The 10,587-nt window shown below is 52.8% G+C and overlaps 1 protein-coding gene across 1 annotated transcript; it reads left to right on the top strand.

Annotated features, from left to right (window-relative positions):
• The first annotated feature begins 951 nt into the window (after positions 1-951).
• Positions 952-2,409, top strand: LOC109771415 (cytochrome P450 89A2-like). The gene has a single exon (XM_020330105.1). The coding sequence runs from the start codon at positions 952-954 to the stop codon at positions 2,407-2,409; it is 1,458 nt and encodes a 485-aa protein (XP_020185694.1).
• Positions 2,410-10,587: the final 8,178 nt, after the last annotated feature.

Here is a 10,587-nt window from a genome sequence, read left to right as displayed (position 1 = left end):
GCAAAAATACCCACAAAAAAATAATGAATATGTGGCATTGGTATTACCATTTAAGGACAAAGAAAATGGGGAAAATAATCTATAACAAACTCTGAGAAAATTTGCATGAAATATACATAAAAATTGCGCTTTTAAAAATATGCAATAATAAGCATATAAAAGTGGAACTTTTGCAAAAACAAAATCTAAGAACAAATGAATAGTGGCATTGGTATTAACCTTAAAGTAGAATGAAATGAAGTAAAGACAAACAATATTAAAATATATATTTTTGAAATGGAATGAATTAGTGACGTTGGTATTTCCTTTAAGAAGAGAGAAAATATATAAAAAAACTTGGGCACAACTTTGCATCGAAGTTGCACTTTATCGTAATATGCAAAAGTAATCGTATAATCATGAAATTTGGTTCAGCCAAAAACCAACAAAAAAACCATTAATTAAAAGGTAAAAGAAAAACGCAACCCAGAAGAACAAAAACGAGCCCAAGAAGCAATTCGACTAACCCAAAACAGGGGTCAATCGATGACACAGCCCAACCAAACAACAGAATTAAACAACAGGAAATAAAAACAACACACATCTCAAAGCACATCCAACGAAAAGAAAATCGATTGACCACAAAGTGAAAAGTCAGCTGACTGAAACGTAGCTAAAGTGAAAAAGAAAAGGTGATTGACGTGAATAAATTTTTCAAGTGCCTAAGAAATAGCAAAACTGTCAGTTAATTGATCCGAGGAAAAAGTGCAAATCTCAACGTTGGATCGGATGGACAAGGAGTCAACTGACTTGGCTAAGTGTCTGTCAGCTGACCCACCACACGTACGTTGTGAAGCAATGTAGCTCCGTGTACGGGCCTGGAGCCAGTCCTGTAAGGTTTTCTATATAAACACCAATGACAGGAGCAAAGCAGCAAAGCAAGTTCTTACTGATTTCCACCAGGAACAATATATGGAGTCTTTGCTTTCAGTACTTGCTTATGCCTTCTTCGTCTTCCTTGTCCTAGCTGTGTTCCGACGCATCTGCCGTGTGCCGGCGCGGGTGATCCCTCAGCCGATCGTTGAGAACAGCGATGCTGCCGTCACCAGGCGTGCACTGGTTGAATACGCCGACGCTTTCTCCAACCGCCCAATGTCCATGTTCCGCGTCCCTATCGTCAAAGGTCACCGCCGCCGACGGAGCGACAACATAATCTCCGTGCCATACGGCCCGCTATGGCGCACCCTGCGGTGCAACCTCGCCGCGGAGACCATCCACCCCACGCGCTACGCTTCCTATGCACCCCTGCGACGGGCGGCCATCGACGACATCGTCGCTAGCGTCCAGTCAGCCGCAAGAAAGGGCAGGGCGGTGGTCGTCCGTGACGGCCTCTATGCCGCCGTGTTCTCTATGATTGCACGCATGTGCTTTGGAGACGGCCTGGTCGACGAGGCCGACGTGCGGGCCATGCAGTGCGAGTTCCGAGAGTTCATCCTCGCCGCCGTGGAATCCACCTCCACGTGCGAGTCTAAGCTCTTGGGCTACTGGAGGAGATGGGAAAGCGATCCTATCGCCTTGCGCCACCGGCTGGCGGAGCTTTTCCTCCCTCTCATCGAGGAGGCACGGCGGCAGTCGTCACAATTCTGCGACGGCCACGCCCGTTCATACGTCGATTCGCTCATCCATCTCCGCGTTCCAGACGAAGACGACGACAATGACGAGCATCTCCGCCGAGCCCTCACGGAAGACGAGATGGTGAGCCTCGTGTTAGAATTCCTCGGCGCCGGCACGGAGACCGTTGTGGCTTGCGTCGAGTGGACCCTCGCTCACCTAGTCACCCGACCGGAGATCCAGAACAAACTGCGTCGCGAGGCCATCATCAAAATCAAGTACGACGGTGACAACAAGTATCCCTCCGAGGACGAGGAGAGAGAGATACTCCACCGCGGCATGGCGCCGTACCTCCACGCCGTGGTGCTCGAGAGCCTCCGCATGCACCCACCGGCGCCGTTCGTCGTGCGCGACGTCCGCGCCGAGGGAGGAGTGGTCGGCCAAACGGCCATGCCGGCAGGCGGTTTGCGTGTGCACTTCGTCTTGGGGGACATCGGGAGGGACCCCAAGACATGGACGGATCCCGACGAGTTCCGGCCGGAGAGGTTCCTTGCCGGAGGAGAGGGAGAGGCCGTTGGGCCTCTGCCGGGGCCCAAGGAGATTAAGATGATGCCGTTCGGCGCAGGGCGGAGGTACTGCCCAGGCATGGCGCTGGGGATGCTCAATGTCAAGTGCTTGCTGGCAGCGCTGGTGCGCGAGTTCGAGTGGACCGAGGGAAATTGTGGCGTCGACCTCACGGAGCTCGACGGGTTCTTCCAAGCGATGAAGAAGCCACTTCGTGCTCGTGTCACTCGTCACAAGTGCATGCAGCAAGCGTAATCAGGGCGTCCCTTTGTTTAAACTACTCGTTAAATAATCTGCATGAACGGGGCACACGCGGGTTGTACGCCCCTGCTATTTCTTTCGGATAAGTTCATGCGCAATGCCATGAGTGTGTAGTATGTTTTTTTTTCTTTTGCGGGTGTGTAGTATGTTTGTTGTGTGCGCCTAACTATGGTTCTTCAATAATGGACATATGTTTTTATATTTTATAAAGTATTTGCGAGTTTGTCCAGTTTTTTAAAAAATTGGATTGCCTAAATACTACTTGGATCCCTCCATTTCAAAATGTAACATGTTCTAACTTTTCTCTAAATCGGATGTATATAGACGTGTTTTATTGTGTTTGTTTATCCATTTCAGCCTATATGTAGTTCAATAAAGATATTCAATACGTCTTATAATTCATAGCAGAGGTGATCGGAACTGGGATATTCGAGGTTGCCATTCAAACTTGACGAATTCGATCTCAGCCAGTAGCATTGGCGTTACATGCCCACATGCATGACGTCGCGAGTTGCCGTTGTCGTCAGGCCCTTCCTAGTGCTTCTAGGTGTACCAGTGCTAAGGGTGTCATATAGGCAAAAAAGTGATGTGGCAAAGCAATTAAAGAGGTGAGAGAGCATTATGATGACCCTCGGAGGAAACGATGCTAAGCATGTGGACCTATGCAAAATGACTATCAACCAATGCATAAAGATGTTTTGGTGTTAAAACATTAAATGAGGGAGGCTTAGCTACAAAATATAAGCACCAATGCATTGGGAGAGTAGTTGCTAAGCTTTTTAATGCATTTAGCATGCCACCTTAGCACCAACCGCATCGATGAAGACAAACTTTTGATTGTTCCCGCTGATGCGGGGCCCACCATTCACGGGAAGACACAAATATAATTTCCTTTTCGCTCGATTCCCATGACGCGTGACTAGTGCATGTAGGCACGTGCATTGAATTCCGGCGACTGTCATGTTCCCATGACGCGCCGCTCGACATGTCGACTGCGTTTATTTATTGGCTCCCGGGGTGCGCTAGAGGCACCTTCACCAGAAACTCTAGTTGGACCTCTCTCCTTGCAATGCCCTAACCACATTGATGTTGCTCGCTTGTTTTTCTCGCCACTTGCAGTGTTCGCCATTCCACGGCGGATGTCCGGCCGCAAAATAGGCTACACCCGCATCGCATCGCATTGCACCGGAGCCATTTTTTATTTTCTCGCGGGAGGCCGGACTTAGAGCATCTCCAGCCACCCCCCGGGGCTCGAAATATCGCCGCCTGGGGGCAAACCGGCGCTAAAATCGGCGTGGGGGCGTTCGGCTTCCTAGCCGCCGCCACCAGGTCGCCCCCAGGTGCCGCTTTCGGCCCACTTTTGGCCCAAATTTGCCCACATTTCAGCCCAGTTTCGACGGAAATTTGCCCGTTATTGACGCAAATTGGCCCATATTCGCCGTGCTTCAGCGCAAGTTCAACCAAAGCTATTTTTATAACATAATTCATCACAGAAAATCAATAGAAATCAAATAGTTTAATACAAATTATATAGTTCAACAAGACGAGCTAGGCGTTGCCCTTGAGCCTTCATAGGTGCTCCACCAGATCTTGCTGCAGTTGTTGATGCACCAGTGGGTCTCGTATCTCCTGAAGCATATTGAGGAATGCAGTCCAGGTTGCCGGTAGGTGATGATCAACTTGGGCAAGAGGACCCTGCCGGTAATATGGTTCAGTGTCAAACACTGGCTCTTCCTGCTCACTCTCAATGATCATGTTGTGCAAGATGACACAGCAAGTCATGATCTCCCACATTTTATCTTTCGACTAGGTCTGAGCGACGTAGCGGACAACAAAAAATCGAGATTGGAGCACACCAAATGCCCGCTCGACATCCTTCCTGCAAGCCTCCTGAACCTTCGCAAAGTGGGAGTTCTTGCCTCCTGGCACAGGGTTTGAGATAGTCTTCACAAATGTGGACCATCTCGGATAGATGCCATCTGCTAGGTAGTATCCCTTGTTGTAGTGCCGCCCATTGGCCTCGAAATTCACTGGAGGATAATGACCTTCAACAAGCTTGGCAAAGACAGGGGAGCACTACAGTACGTTGATGTCATTGTGAGTTCCTGGCATATCAAAGAAGGAGTGCCAAATCCAGAGGTCCTGTGTGGCCACTGCCTCAAGTACCACACTGCAACCGCCTTTGGTGCCTTTGTACATCCCCTGCCAAGCAAATGGATAGTTTTTCTATTTCCAATGCATGCAGTCGATGCTTCCAAGCATCCCAGGAAATCCTCTTGCTGCATTGTGTGCTAGGATCCGAGTAGTGTCTTCAGCATTGGGTTATCGCAAGTATTGCGGTCCAAACACTGTCACCACTGCCCTGCAGAACTTGTAGAAACACTCATTGGTCGTGGACTCGACCATGCACCCATAGTCGTCGAGTGAATCGCCAGGAGCTCCGTATGCAAGCATCCTCATAGCTATCGTGCACTTCTGGATTGAGGTGAATCCAAGTGTACCGATGCAATCCTTCTTACACTTGAAGTAGCTCTCGAACTCCCGGACGAAATTCACAATCCTGAGGAAAAGCTTTCGGCTCATCTAATAATGACGTGGAAATACTTTGTCGCCGTGCAATGGAGCGTCCGTGAAGTAGTCGGGGTAGAGCATGCAATAGCCTTCCAGCCGATGCCGGTTCATTGCTTTCAGCCGCCCCGGCGCCAAGCCACCTCGCCGCGGTTTTGCATTGCTCGCGAGCAGGCCGGCTAGGGCGGCGAGGACCATGAGATGCTCTTCTTCCTGGACGTCGGCATCGGCTTCCTCCTCCAGCAGCGCCGCGAGCGCCTCCTCGTCGTCCGAGTCCATCGCAGAGCAGACAAATCGCTGAAAACCTGGCGGGCGTGGTGGGCGCACAGCCGCCGGTATCCCACCCTGCGCGCCCGGAGCGTCGGAAAACTCGCCCAAGAAGGTGGTGGAGAGGATGCCACGGCGAAACCCTCTCTCTTTTTGGACCGGCGGGGAATGACCTATCTAATGGGCGGCGCCGGGATCGGCAAGGCGGCTAGAGGGCGTGCGCGCGGGGGGAGGCGAATCTGGACGTGGAAGACGACTTTTCGCCTGACAGTGTGGCCTAGACGTGGTTTTCCCTTCCGGCGGAGCCCCCAAGCGCCCCCGGTGCGCGCGCTGGGTTAGGCCTGGGATCGTTGGGCTAAACAACGGGCCGAGCGGGCGGATTTCGGTGTCTTAGGAGCGCGACTGAGGGGCTTTTTCGACGCCGGTGCGAAAAAAGTCGCCATGGAAGGCCTGTTGGGGGTGTAACTGGAGATGCTCTTAGGGAGGCAGCATTTTGCTGGCAGTTAGACATGTCGGACGTCGATGCCGCACTAGACACAGGTAGTAGCATTAACACACTACCCGCTAATCTAACTTGTAATCTTTGCATCCACACGCTTTTTATGGAGCTACATAAGTCTTTGTTGAGCCTTCAGCAACACCTCCAGGGCGATTTTGAGAAAGGAAAAGTGGTGTTCACATCTGATATTGGGGCAGAGAGGAAGCAGAAGTATAAACAGCCCCAGGTTCCTACCAGCGGACGGCCGCTGTATCGATGGACGAAACCACCAACGGGCTGGAACAAGCTTAAGGTGGATGGTGCAATCTTCTTCGTATCAAGTCCCCATCTACATAGTTGCAATAGCCCGCTTGAAGCAAAACTTGCTGCGTGCATGCAAGGTACTTCCTTCGTTTCATAATGTAAAAGCGTTTTTGACAGAATAGTGTAAAAGAAAAGCTCTTATATTATTGGACAAAGGAAGTAGTATGAGTGGAGAACGAAGCCGTTTTTGAGTGGAGAACGAAGCCGTTTTTGTTGAGACAGACTCGCAAGTGGCAGTGCAAATGATCAAGCAGCTCGAGCTTGATCGATCACCGACGGAAGCATCATTGGCGAAATCAAGGGTCTACTCGACCAGGGTAGAAAGTTTGCTGCCGTACATGTGCGCCGGTCATGTAATAACGTTGCACACCGATTAGCTCATGTTAGAAGGAAAGGGAGGATTGGTGGAATAGTTTGCTTTATTGCTTGAGCCTTGTGGGCATATATATAAAGTACATGATCATTTTGGAGTACAAGGCAAGGTAGAATAATATCCTACGCTATCCGAGCTTTCCTAATAATCATGATACTCAACATCCCCGCAGTCATAACGATAGCGACGCAGACGGTGAGACTGGAGAATAATTCGAAGGTAAGCCGACGAACACCCCCTACAGTCGTAACGGTCAATGCATCGCGGAAGTCGTGGCTGGAGTGAAAACTGACGAGTTTGTTCAAGCAAGGTGGTAGCCCTTTATGCCGATGTCGTTGTACCCGAGAGCATAGGGTGGTGTAGCCGTTGTTGAGGTAGCCGTGCGAGGGACGCCGTGGTCGACGTCTAGTCCGGGTGGCCGGTGTCGAGGTAGTCGTCGTGGACCAGGAAGAAGAGCGGCGGTGGCGGTCTGAGGAGGCGGCGGCGGCGGCCTGAGGAGGAGGCGGCAGCTGCTAGTTCAGAAGCGCGGCGACGGTGCTCGAAGTAGGCGAGGAAGAACCCGACAGCGTGACGATGACCGGCGCGGACGGTGGCGTTCCTGCGCCTAGGGAGGCGGCGTGACGCATACCGCCTAGACGTCGACGCGCGGGGACGGCGGAGTGGACCGCGCGCCACGACGCGACAACCCGAAGGGGTGACGCAGTGGCAGCGCGCGGGTCGGGGCGACGGCGCGGAAGACCGCAGGGCGGTTGCAGGGACCGCGTGCCACGCTCGCTACGGCCCGACGGGGCGACGCAGCGGCAGCGCGAGGGTCGGTGCAGCCTCCGGGACGGCCTGGACGGATGGCCTCGGGGCGGCGGTTGACCGCGGGCCGCGGCACTATGACCTGAAGGGGCGACGCAGCGGCAGCGCGCGGGGTGGTGCAACCAAGAGAACGGTGTCAGGACGACGGCGGGATCATGTGCCGCGGCGCTACGACCCGAAGGGGCGACGCAGCGGCGGCACGGATCAGTGCATTCATGGGAGAACCACGGGGCGAAGGCGGTGCAGTCCTAAGGGACAGTGCAACTACAGCCCGTTGCTCGATCGGTGTAGAGACATGTAAACTTTATATTGATATTCTTGTATGCTGCAAAGTCCACATGAAACGCAACAGGTGCAAATAGGCTGTGATCCGCATGCACGAGCCATCATGTACACCGTGAGTCAGTGGAGGAGCGTATCACACCACGCGGGCACGCGAGCGACAGGGTTCGCACGGGACGTGAGTGGGGCCACATGCCACACAACTTGCGACGATGAGCCAGCGCAGGAAGGTGCGCCCGGCCGCCGCTCAAGCGTTGGACGTCATGATGCAGCTGCCTGGATGCGTGATGAAAATGTCAACGAAGTAGACACGTGTTGTAGATGACGGACGACGGCGGGCGACACAAGCCGATCGTAGATCGGAAAATCAAAAAAGAACACCGATCAATAAATCGGTGAGAGAGAAAATCCCAGTCAACAGATTGAAAAGTGAGACTCTCTAGGGCAGGCAATCAACACGACTGGCCGACAAACCTTAGGTACGGACGGCGTGGCCTCCGGCGGCGGTCATGGAGACTGACCGCCCCGGGGACGGCGCGGAGCGGAAGCGACGGCAACGGCTAGGATTTGGATTGGTTAGGCTGATACCATGTTAGAAGGAAAAGGGTGATTGGTGGAATAGTTTGTTTTATTGCTTGAGCCTCGTGGGCATATATATAAAAGTATATGATCATCTTGAAGTATAAGGCAAGGCAGAATAATATCATACGCTATCCTAGCTTTCCTAATAATCACGATACTCAACAACTCAGATACGGCATCGTCAAGTAAACACAACCATGTGGCTTAAGAGCAACTCCAAATGGACGGTGATTTTGTCCGCTTTTTATACGTTTGGGTCGGCCCGGCGGACACCCGCGATCGCTTCCGCATTTTGGTCGATGCATGCGCCCAACACTGGCCCGACTCATTTTTACGGCGCGCGAAAATAATAGAACACAAAAAATTCGAAAACCGAAAAACATTAAACATTAATACCGGCAACAAAGGCCGGCGAGAGTCCACGCGTCCACATTTAAATTAATTAAACATTAATAAAACTAAACGACAAGACGGCACGCTGCCCTAGGCGTCCTCGTCGTCGTCGGGGCCGGTGAGGTCGATTCGCGTCGGTCGTCGGCGCAGGGCCGGCCCAGGGGAATGCCATGTTCCAGGCGGTGGCAACGTCATCCGCCGCGGGCTATGCCATAGCCGGCTGGGCACGGTGCGCCTCCTCCTCGGCGTCGTGCTCCAACTGCTCAAGGTACTCGCCCTCGCGGTGCTCCTCAGCCAGCCTTCGCTGGCCCCATTGCTCGAGATAGGCGAGCTCCCGCGCCTCCGTCGCCCCCATCCAAAACGCCAGCACGCTGACCCACTCCCGTACCACTCCGGTCCAGGAATAGCGCTCGATGGGGGTCGGCTCTGGCTCGACCTTGGCTGGAGACGGCGGGGCCAGCGGCGGCACTATGCAGTCACCGGCTACGGATAGCGCCATGGCCTCCGCCATGCGCACCTCGTACGCTACCTCCTCCTCCTCCCTGTGCCGCTCCTCCTCCTTGCTCTCCTAGAGGACAGCCGCCTGGTCCTCGTCACGAACAACGAGGGGCGGCGGCGAGAAGCCATGCGAGACGTCGCGGACGCCGCGCCGGGACTCCTCGTGCTCTAAGGCAAACCAACACCCCCAATAGGGTGAGTCGACGTCGTAGGCGGGGGTCACGGCGCTGCTCCGGCGTCAGGAGCGCCCGCCGGCGCCGCACCTCCTCCGCGTGCGTCTCGCCGACCGCGGCGCCGCCGGCACTGGGATCCTCTCTGGATCCAAGTGACAGTCGTATGGCAAGGTGACGTCGGGGTAGGGGAGAGGGACACGGTTCTCCCACTGCCACTTCGCCCGGTGCACTGGGACATTCACACGCTGCCTCGGCCGGCAAGAAAACGCCAGCGGAGGGGGGGGGGGGGAGAGGGGTGGCGGTGCCCTTGCCTTTGCTGGAGAATAAACCCATTCTTGCGGTGGCTAGGGTTGCCGCCAACGGGAGAGCATAGGGTGGCGAGATGGGGACAGGGGGCTTCTAGAAGCGGATGAGGACCCCCCATGCTCGGATTAAAAAAGGTCGACCGTCGTCACTGATGCGTGGGCCCGAGGTGGGCGATCGTGATAAATTAAGCTGACCGCAGTAGTTAGACGGCCGCCAGGTGGGGACGCGGCGCACACCGAGAAGGCGCGCGAGGCGTACGCTTCGCATCCGCGCCGACATATTTCTTTCGTAAATTTGAGCCGAGAATGGGTCGGGTGGACGCGTTTTGCGAATGGGTCGGGGTGGACGTGTTTTGCGAATAGGTCGGCGCGTTGTGCCTCCACTTTTGTCCGCATCGACCAAAGCGGACGGCGACGGACGAAATGGGTACCTGCATTGGAGTTGCTCTAATTATGGGCCAAATGAGATTGATTTGATACACCGATATCATTGTAAAGTTAAGCAATAAAATCTCATTTTTTCACAAAATAATAATTCTAACATGTGTGCTCTCCTGCTACATTACTAGCATATTTCATTCCAAGAATGACTCAGTGGATTTTTCTTTTGCGAGTGGATTCAATGGATTTAAAAGTTTTGTTTCAAGAAATACTAGATGGATGATACTTTTGGATAAAGCATATATGGTCAGTTTCTTGTTTCAGTACACTTCGCAAAAAAGTGTATTATTTCAACAGTACATCTACTCGTTAACATTATTATATGATATATTTTTCAATACTGTGCTAAATACACATATTCAAAGCTATATAATTAAGTGGAAATATGTCTAGTTATATTAGTTATACATTTTTTCAAATTTCTGGGCCCCATTTGACATTTGCACCGGGGCCTCGAATTCTGGAGACGGCCCTAATTCGGCCCTCCGATAATAGGGTTGGGGTCGTGACCGTCGCTGTCGCTATCATCCTCGCTAGATAACAACGCGTGTCCACCTTGCAACAATTACGACTGGCATCACAGTGTTGTACAACTGTCTTTTTAGCAGCAAAATAACACATCGAGCGGCCAACCTTTTAAAGGTAGGCGCCCGGCTTGCAACAATGCCTCCTGGAGGCGCAGCG

Source organism: Aegilops tauschii, chromosome 6 (assembly GCF_002575655.3).
Source record: "Aegilops tauschii subsp. strangulata cultivar AL8/78 chromosome 6, Aet v6.0, whole genome shotgun sequence".
In the NCBI taxonomy this organism is placed as follows: domain Eukaryota; kingdom Viridiplantae; phylum Streptophyta; class Magnoliopsida; order Poales; family Poaceae; genus Aegilops; species Aegilops tauschii.
Note: the sequence above shows the minus strand (reverse complement) of the source record. Positions and strands in the feature narration are given on the sequence as shown.

What these genes read in the sequence shown, in the direction of transcription:
- LOC109771415 (XM_020330105.1), top strand. Translation starts at nt 952, where the DNA reads ATGGAGTCTTTGCTTTCAGTACTTGCTTATGCCTTCTTCGTCTTCCTT.